Below are 14,156 nucleotides of genomic sequence, written 5' to 3' on the forward strand. Positions count from 1 at the left end.
ACTTAAAAATTAAATTTATTAAACTGAATATGTAGATACGGGGATTAGAGCAATAGCTGGTCTCTCCTAATGTCTATCCTAATAAATAATATTTGGTGAAACCTAAATGTAAATTAAATAAGAGTTCATTGCTGGTTCACTTGTAAAAAAGAGAATATTAACAGATGATACATAAACATTTGTTTTGACATAATTTTAATTGCTGACAGTGTCAAGTTATATCTATTAAGACAATGCACTGTTGCTTGAAGCATAAAAAATAAAAATGCAATAAACATTACAGGTTACAAATTTAGCTGTTACCTACAAAATTCTCAAGCAAGACTGGGGCTAAGTCAAAATAGTTTCAGAGGGGAGGGGAACGTGCTGGCTCTCGTTACACATAAGCATGTTTGTTATAGGAGTGTTTTCAGGTTAATTTTTGCTATTAACGTAAACCACAATTGGGGGACCACGTTGCTGGAAGAGGAATGGGGGGGGGGGGGTAGTTATATAAACAATATACAACAAAGAAAGTCTTTATTTCCAATACCTGAATACATCAGGTTTGTTTTTAGGTACAAGGTTGCAGGTTAAATGCTCTCAGCTATCCAAGAAGTGGCTTATTAGTTTTGTAAGAAAATATTTTCTTATATTTTGACTGAAAAATACCCAGTTTAACTGAACAAAACCATCCTTGTTAGTGAAAAGCAGACCCCAAAAAACTTTGTTTCAAAGACTCAGCAAAGAAAAGCAAAACTAATTCAAGAGGAAAAGCTGCCTTCCTAATAGTAGCTTCTGAATCTGGATCTAATAGTTCTCAAAGGCCGACTGGAGTCTTTCAGTCTTAAGTTTTGTCTTCCTCCATGGATCATAGACATTCTCTATGAGGCAGCATAATATGGATATAAATCCATTCTAAGCAGATATATATTCCCTCTCTGGGCTATAGCCACGAAGCTGAAAAGCTATGCCCCAACAGCAAGAATGAAAGCAAACAAAAGTTTTGACTGTTTCATAGGGCAATTTCCTAAACACAACTTTCTTTTTTGCTTTCCTACTTTGTGCACTAGAAAAATCCTAACTTCATCTTCGGCGATGCGGCATCCGCTAGTGATAAAATAAATAGTAACAAGAGATTATGCTTTCAGAAGCACAGCATCAGCGCTAAGAACTGCACTTCAACATACTGACTCGGCTCCAGCCAGCACCTGAGCTATGTACACTTCTCCTAATTTGTAAGTGGGCCTAATCCTGTTATTACAGAATAATTACTGCAAATCAGCACAATTACTACAAAGACACAAATAAACATACACATACCAGTAGCTGTTTTCCACAAATTATTATCAAAACAAAGAGAACCGGCTAATTGTGGTAACATTAAGACAATGTTTATTCTTCCCAGTGTTTGGGCAAGTTTATTTTAAGTTGTCATCTTCAACTAGTAATGATACAGATGATTTTACAGATTCCATAAACCTTTCTAATCTAAACTCTTCTCAACTGAAAGTTGGCTACTTCTCTTAGAGCAAAGGCCTGATTTCATAAGAACTGGCTTTTATGGTACGATAACAAAAAATAAAGAAAAAGTAAAAAACCAACACACACACACACACACACACACACACTTTTAGAAATCTCATTTTAAAAGCTCATTTGTAATGTAGTCTTCTAAATTATTTTCAAGGTACCATGAAATTAAATATTCACTTCACATTCTTCACAATTTAAGCATTCGTCTCTAAGGAAGTATAATGTGGAATATTCTCACCAATGTTATTATCAGGTTTCCCTCATGGATAAATACTTTTTTGGGAGCGAGGGTGATTAGACAGGAGGAGAATTCAGAAACCACACAGCCCACAATAGGGATTATCTGAAACTCACCTCCTGGACAATGCCTCATGGCCATCTTACATCTCCTGGATTCAGCGATCGTTGGACATGGTATCGTGTCTTTTGCTGGCTTTTTAACAATTTGCCGTGTTCTGGTTTCCAGACCCCACTTAAATCCACATGTGCGATTATTTCTGCTACAAGTTCCCCATTCACTCCAATGGCCAACCTCACATCCTTCTAATAGAGAGAAAACAAACACAGGTGACAATTTGGTATACGTTTCTCCACCATCACCAAATTTATATAGCAGTGTTTCTCCAACTCCCCCACCTTCAGATACCAAAAATTAAGTTGTACAGGCCACAAGACCTGTATACACGTTTCAGGAACTTTAACTCTTTGAATTATGGAGTTATAGATAAAAGTAAATAACTGCCACATAAGTAATTTAAAAATTACTACTATTTGTCTTAGTTCATGTTTTGAAGGGATGCTACCGGTCCATTGTAAAGACACTGAAATATATAATCTTTAAAAGGTTCAACAGCTAAAACCTACGGTAAAAGATACTCTTTTCATACCACGACAGGACACAAAATTTTACAGGTTAATTCTGCATGCCCTCCCCCCCCTGAAATTCACAAGTGTGTTAGTTTTATTTTGGAAGTAAGTATATGATGAAAAGGATAGAGAGTGTTTTGCATTTTCTGATTCTCTCAATTCTTTTAAAAGGTGTCTTACACCGCAGTATATATTTCTTACTCCCTAAATTGATGCTGCACATTACCATAGTTTGAAAAGTAAACAAATATGGTCAGATATTTGAAAATGTATGTTTTGCCTAGATATGTAAGCTTTTAGCATCCCCTTTTGTAAGTTCATATAGTGGAAAAGTAGGTTACTCTCCAATACCCTGCGATGAGAGGAAGGGGGAGGAGATAAAAGCATAAAAACATGCAAAGTTAAACCTCCCCATCAAATTCACCATTAAAACCCCCATCACACTAGCAGATGAGGACTCAGGCCTAGAGTCCACACACCGTTAGTATTTGCACGTTCCAGATCTCAGCAAGCGTCATGGGAACTCTTAGATTTTTCAAAGCTATTTAAGATTTTTATTTAGGGGAATGCATAGGACTCTATGGTTAATTCGTTAACAGTTAAGGGTTTCATGAGCATTTCCACTGAACATTTGTAATAGGTGTGGGTCTTGCCTCTCAAAAGCGAATTCAACATTTTGAATATGCTCTTCTAGTGACTTTCTTATTTTTCAGTAAGGTGTTGCCTGTATGCATGTATTAACTCACACATATATAGGAATATATGTACACATTTCTTCAAAAACCTCTCATTTAAATGTGTTCTCTGCAAGCTTCCGAATACATAATTACAGACTACTTCAAAATTTCTACAGGGAAAAAGTTCTCAATTTAAGTCTCCATTTTAAAGAGATGGAAAGCCTCATTTAGAATACGTTGCTCTGTTGTACACCATATCAGATGTATAACGTGTCAAATAGAATTCAGGCGTGGCAGAGGTGGGAGTGGTGGAGATGCCATCACACCTAAGATTAGATTGAGGCATTTATCAAAATGTAGGTACTGACAGATCTTTACCTTTTAATCAGTGGTATAAAATTACCGAAGTTATTTTAAACACTCAAAAAATATAAAATTTATAAAATGTGTATTCCTAATTATTACTCACAAACAGCATATATATGTATATTAAATTATGCATTCTACATATCTAAATTTAGTAAAAGTAAAATTGTTTTAATGCACTTTGCAGCATTCAGTCAATCATCAACAAAGTACATTTGGCACAAAAAAATCTCTTCCCAATTGAATTTTTTTTATACAAATGGCTAAGCAAGAAGCTCCATAATTAATACACATAACAATAGTGATAGACTAGCTAACCACATGGCACTGCTTGAAAATCTTGTTTTTCTTCTAAACAAAATGTTTTTCTCTAACAGTTACTAATAATTTTATTAAGATAATTAAGAAATGGATGCATTACATAGATAATAAAAACATTATTCTCAGCATTTAAGTGGTTTAACTTAGATGTAAAACTAACAAATTTTGAAGCAAAATGTAACATATGATACTGCCCAACAGCATAAAGTCAGCAAAGAACTTAAATAATTTTCAGTTCTAATTAATAACAAGAGCACCGATTTGTTTCTAGGATGAATACATCCAGCATGCGTTTTTTCCCCCCAAGAAACGGGTGTTAAAATAGAAGTTGAAGTTTGAAAGTTACATGAAAAACTACTCACCCACACATTCCATGGTTTCATCTAATGGTGCAAAACCATCTGGACATTCCTCAAAGCAGCGGCCTCTATGCAAATAAAAGCCTACTTTGCACTTGGTACAAAAGTCTTTGCTAAAGCAAGAATCACAGTTTTCTATTCTGCATCCTAAAAACAATTTTAAAGAGAAAGAGAAAATTTCAGTCAAAAATTTACTGGTTTTGCAAATAAAACTTTCACAAACTCACCGGTTAGCTCAATTGGAATTCTAGTGGTCAGAGAAATATGTGTTCAACTCATTTGTTTCCTCATGCCATCTCCTTCTAAATCACTCCTACCTCTTCCAACACTCACCACATCAATAGGCTAAGACAAAATTCCAGCCTGGGGCCCGAGGCAGCATGAGACCCTTCAGAAATTTTTGCAACTCCAAATGGGATTAAAACGAAGGATTAAAAAGAAAAACACTCCCCCTACAAATTACGTTGCTGGTGGGATTGAAAAGACCTACTACGAAAAACACAATGGGAACACTCTAGTCAGTATCTTCTGTTCCAAGACAGTAAGTTAAAATTCTGTTTAATGCATTTACTTTCATCAGAGGGTGTCTTAACTAGGAGGGGTACTTTAAGTCATTTTTTGGAAAACCCATAATGTGCCATACATTTCCATTTAGTCTTCACTACCATCCATCAGGGTGAGCAGTGGTACCCCTATTTTGCAAATAAGGAACCTGAGACTAAGTCACAAAGCTGCTAGTGGCTGAGTTGGTTCTGAAAGCCCCCAAACGGACTGCCTTCTAAATCTGTTCTTTTTTCTCTATAACACACTAACTGAATTTCGTTGGAAACGGTGAAAGAGAAATGCTTTCAGTTCTGCTGGGTGTGGTTTTGAATCCCAGCTCTGCCCTTACCAGCTGTGTGACTCTGAACGGCTACATGCCTCTCTGAGCCTCTGTTTCCTTCTGTATAAAACAGGGATGTCACTGACTTTACAAGGTTATTGTGAGGATCTACAATAATATATGTAAATCGACTAGCTCATAATCGGTAGTCTGCAGATAGAAGCACCAGTGGATTAGAAACAGAAACATGTATTTTTCCACTAAACCATTCACATTACAAGGTGTAAAAAGAAGCAATAATTTACAGGCTTGTATTCTAGGTCAGATTCCCCTGTATGCGAGGAACAGCTGGGCCAGAGGTAATTGGTTTGTAAGGGTGAAAATAAATAAACTCTAAACTACTCTTCAAGGAGAAGGAAGGAAAGGTCAGAGAATTGGTTAATTGAAAGGAGAGGTTTTCAACAGATTACAGTACATTATTACTTGTAACAGATTTAATTGATGGCAATTAACAGCACATAAAGCTCTATGAAAACTGCCTGGCAACACTTTTATTCATTTAACAAGCCTCTGAATGCCAGTACTATATTTGGTGATTTAACGATTCAGAAAAGCTTTAAAAACTAGTTTCCACAACCGAAGATATAATTGAATAAAAAATATAACCAAAACATGAAATCATTGAATATCAAAATTTTGAAAATTGAGAAGATAAAGCCAGAATACAAACACTAAAAAAGTTTGTTAAAATAGATTACATTATAAATAATGACAGTTTCTAGACTTATAAAAAGAAAACGGCAATCTTCACCTTTCAATTTTGAGTCTAAACATGTCTGCATGTATTAAGTGACCTCCACGAAGCAGCTAATTCAACTTCTGAAATGTTACCCAAATTTACAATTGGAAAACCAACTATGTGTGGGTGAAAGTCCACAGTCAAATTACACTATTGCTCTTTCAGGGGAGGATGGTGGACACAGAAGAACGGTTTATCGCCCTATAAAATGTTCATTTGCAGTCTTAAATGCTGTAACCTATATTTTTATAAAACGGTGGTCTATCGCTGGTCAGTAGCTTCTTAATCATGATCAAAATACATGACCATTATGTCCACAAATTGTTGGTTTTCTTGCTACATTTTTTTAAAAAGCAAACAGCCCTTCCTGTTAGCAGAATTATTTTCCAAGAAATAATGATAAACATTCCAAAGGATAAAACAGAACTAAAGGGTGAAGAGAACAACGCATTTATATATTTTTTTAAAAAAGGACTATACATTTCACAAGTCAATTGTTATGTATAAGATCTGATTGTTTTTTGTTTGTTTTTTTTTTTTAACATGGCCTGCACCTATGAGCTTTTTGGCCAAAAAGTTATAGCAATAAGCATTTGGAAATAATTTTACAAGGTTCTTTCCTGATCTTTATTATTACTTGTAGCTCCCTTTCCTCATTTCATTCCATGCTCCTAATACCAGTTCACAGAATGTGGAATTTCTGAAATACCTATCATTCTCTCTAAAGTCCCTTAGGACTTCTTCAGGCATAAATCTGGCTAGAAGAAAGCTTAATTATTTGTCCTCAAATTTCAGTAATAAAAATCTGATGAATTCAAATTATAAAATACTACAACCATGAAAAAGCACAAGGTGAATTACAAGCAATGACTGAGAATAAGCTCTGAGCCCCATCATTAAATGAAAAATGGCAAGTTGCAGGATATATATAGTATGATGCAATAAAACCACACATACGCGTGTATGTGTATGTATATGAAGTAGCTTAAGAAGTTAATTTGGGAAGGGGAAATAGCGGAATTTTGAAATGTTAAAAATTATATTTCTGAGTCATATGAATCTTTTTAATTGTAATGTATTTGTGTATTAAAAGTAAAAGAGAAAAAGATATTTCAATATACATTTGTGACCTACTTAAATATACAGAAAATGCCACTGTATTTACATTCTAGAAGAAATTCTTTTGATTTTTAAACAGGCAAGAATGAATAAAGGAATGTTATCCCATCCCAATTTTTTTTCAGATTTGGGAGCATGAGGTTATACCCTTTATATGATAATGCTGAACCTGCCTTAGCCTTCAAAATGATCATTTGACCATCTCTTGCCAGCGTCCTTTGCTTTCATATGTTCAATGGTGCTTTCCAAATCATTAGGAAAAAAGTTAAACATTTTTTTATTCATTGAACCATTTAAATAAAAAGCTTTGATTGGTGCAAAGCCGTAACGATGTCAGAAGCTCCACTGACCTTCCTGGTCTCAGTCACCCTTCGCCACAACATAAAACCAAAGCAGGCCGCCCACATACTTAGCAGCCTGAACTGACACAGTGCGTTCACTCACAAACACCTTTGAGCCGAAAGCTTTTTAAAGCTAACAGCAACATAAAACCAACTACACTGCCAGTCTGCTTCTTTTCAGGGATTCACATCAATTCTACTAACTCATTTTTTCATACAAAAGTAAAACATTCTCATTACGAATAAAAATTCAAAACAGTACAGGAGGTTTAAAGGAAAAGATAGAAATAGTCTTCCTTACCTGATGACACATCGGGTCTACTCCCCAGAAATAGCCACTGTATTAACACTTCAGGAAAATCTTTATGTCCATTTTATAAATAAATGAGTTTTAAAACACCAATGGGATCATTCAACAGACTGAAAAACTTTGCAAAACTTTATACTGAATAAGAAAACAGGTATATCAAACTTTACTAAACATGGGTCTTGTCTCTAAAAACCTGGGCTTTAAGTCCTTGTTCAGAAATACAAGACCCTGTTTTATCCAATTTACATGCTTCTAAATTTATAGTGCCTCCTCAAAACTGTAATCCACCAAGCGAGGGCTGCCAGTATCGGTTTAAGTAAAATTATTGTCCAAGTAAAACTGTGTCCAAATGCAACCTGACGGGGCTGTCATTTGGCAAGGGAGGCTTGCTCTGGCCAAGAAACAGAAAAATAGCCTGGGTACCCCTTCTGTCCTTCCACAGTACCCATACCAGCTCCATTATAACATTTCTCAAATTATACTCTAGTTCAGTTCAATAGTTCATTCCAAACATTCTCCAAAAATTGAGTATGTGCCAGGTATTGTGCCATTTTAGGAGAACATAAAATTGTAACACCCATTCCCTGTCCTGGAGGTGGAAAAGCCAAAGAGAGGGGGCCATGTGGCACTTTCAGGGCATCGCAACATAGCATAGGAGATATTAGAAGCATGTGCTGGGTACATGAGAGGCAGAGAAGATCCATTTCTGTTCTGCCATTACAAACTTTTTTTTTTTTTTCAAGCTCTGAATTCCTCGTTTCTAACACAGTGCCGGACACACGGTCGAGTTTTAGTGCTTGCCAAGTGAATGCCATTTAAAAACTCAATTCCTTTATATTTAAAAACTCATTTGAATGCTTAATATGAGATTGCTTCATATGCACTATAAATATCTTTAATATAAAAAGAAAATCTATGGTTGCTGGTAAAGGACTACAAATCTTATTGGAGGAACAAACAGTCCAACACCTGAAAACAATTATAACGGAGAACGCAAATATTGAAGTGTGGCAGGTCATGTGTGCTATGGGATTTGGAACCTCCGCTGAGCAGGTTTGAGAGAGACAGAGGGGAGAGCAGAGTCCTGGGAGGGCGACTCCTCCATCATAACACAACGGCGATGGTTCACATGGGGCATGACACCCATGAAGAGGGGCAGGAACGAACTGGAGGTTAGATGGATGAGGTGGCTGTGGGTGGAGGATTTCACCTCTTGTTTTATTTAGTTTCAAAAAAGGAGGTAAAATTATAAATTACTTGTGGTTTTAAGTATTGAAGTAACAATTAAAATGAACAAAAATGAAGTTAAGTTCAAATTAGGGCTTGGTCTAACTAGCAATAAGAGGTCCCCATAGATTGCACATGAGAATAACGTGATCAAAATGGTATCTGGTTTGTTCCCTCATTTTGACAGATAACAGCCCCTCGGGGCCAGGCGCCATGATGATAGCTAGAGGGACGGATGAAAAAGCAGAGTTCCTGCACTTCAGGATATTCTGTCTACTAATAGGAAAGGTACCCAGGCAGGCAACAAGGGAATAATGTAACTACGCTCAAGTCTATACAGCGAACTGGGGAGAGGGTATTTTCAGGAAATCAAGCTACCTGAAAGCAGGAGTAGAGTGGAGGTAAGGAAAACCACTGACAGCCTCCTGCTCCAAGAGCTGACGGTCATGGGAAAAGGAGTTACAGTGAATCAACAGAACCAACACACTGGGTGGAGGAGAAGATGAGCTGAGAGAAGAGAAAGATCCACAGTTATCCCCCTCGCCTGCCTCTTCCTTTGCTGCCGCAGCTCTCAGGGCCTTGACACACCGAGAGTTTTATTTATCTCCCCAGCAAACTCTAGATGACAAAAACCACCTCTTATTTGAATATCTCAGCGTGGCTAATAATATAAACAAAAAAATGAAAACCTTAAATGAAAAACAGAGAAAAATCAACCTCTGTTCAATCCAACTGTGAACCCTTAATTCTATAGGTTATGATCAATTATTAGAGAAACGAAAGAATCGGTGAGGTGGAGAGGGCCTCAGCCACACACTGAGGGACCTAAGTTATTTCCTGGGCACCAGGGCCGTGGGCTGCAGGCTCCTCAGTACACCGTGACCGTCTGACCGCTTCTTGCTCTCTAATTGCCCTTCAGTGTCAGCCTCCTGGCACCTCCTTTGGAACGTGGCATACACACCCGTGGTGGGCGGCTGGGGGGAGATTCAGTCTTCAGTTAGCACTTGCAAAGATCAAAGAGCATCAAGTCAACCCCTGGAAAACCCTAGAGGTTTCTCGGCTCAGTGTATGCTAAAATTTGGACAGAAATTTAAGGGACAGGTTGTTCCAAAAGACATTTGAAATTAGACTTTTAGCAGTTTGTTCACATGGAAAGTACTAGACTGCAACTTCACATGAGGTTTCTTAAAATTGTTTAAATATTTTTAGGCTTCTCTAACAACTTCAAATACTGCTGTTTAACATTCCTTCTCAAAACTTGCAATGGTTTATAAATATCACTAAATAAAGTTTTTAAGCTTTATGTTACACAAATCATGCCTTTCTAATGTGTACTATTGCAGTAATCCCATTAGAGTAGGGGCTGATGAAAACTTATGACCTAAAATCTAAAATTACATTTTTTCTAGTAGGGTCTAGTTACATGCAGTTCATCAGAAGCTTCATTATATTTCAACCTAAAGAAAATAAAGGACAGATTCAGAGGTTTCAGGACTCGGTGTTTCATACTTACAACTGAGCTATTTGAATGATGATGCAGTAAACCAGCATTAATTTCACTAAATTAAGAGAAGATCCAGGGTAGAAGTCTGTGTAAAACCCACCAGAGTGGATTTAAATAAAGATTGCCTTTATTAGTTAGGAGAGTTAGCATAGAGTGAAATTCAACTATGTCAAGTGTGGAACAGGACATTTCAAACAAGAGCCAAGGCAGGGAATAAGAACTATGTTGAGAATATAGTGGCCTTTCAAATAGTACAGTGGTTAGCAGGTCTGAGGTTACAATCTTGGCTCCCTTACTGTTGTGTGACCATCAGCAAGTCTGTAGAGCTATCTTTGCCTCAGTATCCTCACCTTTAAAAAGGAAGTAACATCAGGCCCTATCTCAGAGTTGAGAGAAGTCAGAGGTTTAATAGAGGCAAAGATCTCAGCATAATATCTGAGAAAAGAACGTGAGCTATTATGAGTATAAAAATTTGCCAACTAGGATAGTCCAAGATGGCGGATGGAAGGAAGCTCAAATAAGGTACCAAGACACTGTATGTGTATGGGTATATATATGTATAATTATTTTAATTATATATCCTATACATTCATATAATAAATTTTAATTATATACATATGTGTGTATATGTATACATATATATATATACATACATACATAATGTACTACTTAAATGAAAGGCATTATCCAAAGACCACTGTCTACAGTAAACATAGTAGCTTTACCCTTGTTTAGGTCATACGGCTAAACAAACTGAATACAATCATTTGTTGAGTACCTACATGGAAAGTCATCTACTTCAAACATTCAGAGCCAGGATTTAGGAAAACTGAGATCTAAATGTAAGTTTGAATTTGCGGGGGCGGAAATTACATGCTCTTTGTGCCCTACTCCCTTCGCCATCAGATAGGAGGAGAAAATATCTGACTTACCTATATCAGATCTTTGTTCAGAGTATCAAATTAAAGATGAGAACAAAAAGAAAAGGTTAAAAGGTACCACATAAAATGTGTATTACTTTCTAGAGCCAAATAAGCCTAACCTTCAACAAATACTGTGTCAAACATGCAGCACCCCCTTCCAAACACTATAAAGATGTCCAATTTATGAATTGCACTAAGCATGGTCCGTCATGGCCGTTAGGGCAGTGACCACAAGGATGGGAAAAATCGTGGCCTGGGAGTAATTTTAATTCTCAAATTGCAATTAGGTAGGATGAATGGACTCAATCCAGAAATGTATACATTGCTTTTCAGATAATTATAGAATTCTGTTTTATATGCCAAAAGTGCCCTTTATTTCAACTTCACAGGATATATATGCTATCAAAAATTGTTTTCTCCTGATTTATTTTAACTTAAAGTGTTACAACACTTCTTAAAAAAAAAAACCTCAAATTTGTAAAATATGTTGCTGGGAGCTTCACTGTGACGTCTGACTATTTTAAAAATTATATCTTGCCCACCCACACAAAGAAATCTGAAGAAACATTGAGGCTTGTGTAAAATCATGTGGTCAAATAATAAGGAACTATAAAAATGCTGGCTTCATTTCTCATATGTTCAAGTGATGGATATTTGAAATCATTCTCAAAACAACTGAAGTTAAAACTTGGACACGTTTGCTGGGAATACAAAGCTAGGTGTTTAAAGGGCTTTTTCCCCCACATCTAAAGGGGATGAGAGAGAAGGACAACTACCTCAGAATAAAATAGGAAAGAAATGTGATAGTAATGAGAAAAGTTTTAAAAATTATAAACCAAATTAATATCTCTTATCAGATTTTAAATTCCTACCAGTAGCAGATCTCTCATCTTGGTTACTCCTTGTGCTTTTCCTGTTTTGGTAAGTTGTCTCCCTTTCAAATTAAGGTGGAACCAAGGCAGGTTAATAAATTTCAGACCTAAGAAAGACTTAGTTGAATTTTTCCAAATGTTGGAAAATGCAAATCTCTCCACCCAACTAAACAGAAAAGCATATGTAAGCTAATATATGTCTTGCCCTCCACTCAACCTCCATCCAAGGAAAACAAGGAGACTCTCTGAATCCCTTCACCCTCCAAATAGGCAAGAGCAGAAATAGGCAAACTTTTCCTGTAAAAGGCCAGACAGAAAGTATTTTAGGCTTTGTGGGCTACACCGTCTCTGTTTAAACCACTCACCTCTGTTGTAGAACAAAAGCACCCACAGACAATATGTAGGTGATTAAGCATGACTGTTTTCCAATAAAAATTTATTCACGAACCCTGAAACTTAAAGTTAGTATCATTTTTGTGCGTCATAAAATACTATTCTTTTCGAATTTTTTCCAACCAATGAAAAATTTGAAAGCTATTCTCATCTCAAGGGTCCTACCAAAAAAGGTGACAGGACTGATTTTTCCACTGGTCATAGTATGTTGACTATGATGCCTAGAGAATGATGGAAATCCATGGAGTACATTGAAGGAAAAAGGAAAAAAGAAAAGAATTTCATTTTTAAAACACCAAATGGTAGCATTAAACTTAGAGAGGCATAGTGATGTCTTATACACACCATCTGGCTGTGTGCGTAAGACAAATATCAAATGAATTTGAGGACTCTGAAATTTAGTTATTTCAACATAGGGATAATATTACTTCAATGTTTTACTTCAATGTTTTTCACAGTATATTGATAAATCAAAAAGGGTGACTCCTTATCAGTTAGTAATAGGTCAAAATTCCACCCTATTTTAATAAGCTTTTAATTTCTTGATTATGTGTGACATTGACTTGTCAGTGAAGGGGTTGACTGAAGAGAAAAAAATAATTTTACAAAATAATGTTTTGGCTAAAACCTGCATCATGTTTATATCTAGTCTTATGGTCTGATATCTTTACCCAGCTCTGTTTGTGAAGGTAACTTTGATGATAAAAGTAGATACAGCCTTCACTGTGCCATGTAGTGGCAGGCAACACTTAGGCTTGTAAGTGGACTTCTTAGAACTTCTGTTATCTGCTCTGTAAATAGGGATAATACTATCTCCCTCATAGGATTGTCAGGAACAAATGAGAGAATGTACAGGAAAGCACTTTAAAAACTAAAGTGCAAAATAGATGCCTTACTTAGACAAAGGGAAACAGAGCACAAGGTAGCATCTGCCTTTAACAGAGAATGATGCTGTCAAACTTGGGTCTATCCTGAAATAATAGGCTCATTCAAGAGAGCTACCAAACCCACAAGAAAATTAAATGTAAGCTTAAAAAAGATTTCCTCTATTAAATATCCGAACAGACTTTTAACTTTCCAAATATTAGTATCATAATTTAAAATTTTCAAATATTTTATAAGTAGTATGGAAAATCACATAGCCATGTTTACCACAGGGAGGAAAATATACATCCTAGCTCTTAGGATATCTATTTGATATAATTTGTCATCCAGATCAAATAGCAAGAAAGAGTACCCTTTGAGTTTTCTCTAGAAGTTACCCAATACAATCTTAAAAGGGTCTATCTTGCAACAAGTAGTCATGGCATTGCTACCCTAGACCAGTATATTAAACATCTGCAGTGTGAAGGTGAATAACCATAACTGAAGTTGTTAACAGTATCTCCAATCTGGCCTACATCTTAAATCCTTGATGGTTTAACCATACTGGTGCTTCAAGTCATAAAGCTCAAACTAAGATTGCTCGACTGCAGCTACATGAGGACCTCTGTGATCTTTCAAAAACACAAGTTAGTCATGTCATTTTCTTGCTTTAAAATTTTTCAATGGCTCCCTTTCACTTCCAGAATCAGTTCAAACCCTCGATTTTCAAACACAAGATCTGATCCTTCTTGATAGACATACCCATCTACTATCCTCACTTCATCACCATGTGTACCTTTCACCCTAGCCATGAAGTTTCCTTAAAACTCCCCATAATCTCCCAGCACCCAGACACCCATGACAATAATTCTTCTC

General features: G+C 36.3%; 1 protein-coding gene across 3 annotated transcripts in view; it reads right to left on the reverse strand.

Annotated features, from left to right (window-relative positions):
- RSPO2 (R-spondin 2) overlaps positions 1 to 14,156 on the reverse strand; it is a 163,974-nt gene that overhangs the window by 57,958 nt on the left and 91,860 nt on the right. For 2 of the 3 annotated variants that reach the window (XM_068525805.1, XM_068525804.1), the window contains 2 exons: positions 4,109 to 4,252; positions 1,870 to 2,058 (listed from right to left, as the gene is read on the reverse strand). In XM_068525805.1, coding sequence (XP_068381906.1) covers positions 1,870 to 2,058; positions 4,109 to 4,252 — 333 coding nt within the window. The remainder of the gene's footprint in view (positions 1 to 1,869; positions 2,059 to 4,108; positions 4,253 to 14,156) is intronic. The other variant, XM_068525806.1, reaches the window with a different exon arrangement.

Source organism: Eschrichtius robustus, chromosome 17, assembly GCF_028021215.1.
Source record: "Eschrichtius robustus isolate mEscRob2 chromosome 17, mEscRob2.pri, whole genome shotgun sequence".
NCBI lineage: Eukaryota > Metazoa > Chordata > Mammalia > Artiodactyla > Eschrichtiidae > Eschrichtius > Eschrichtius robustus.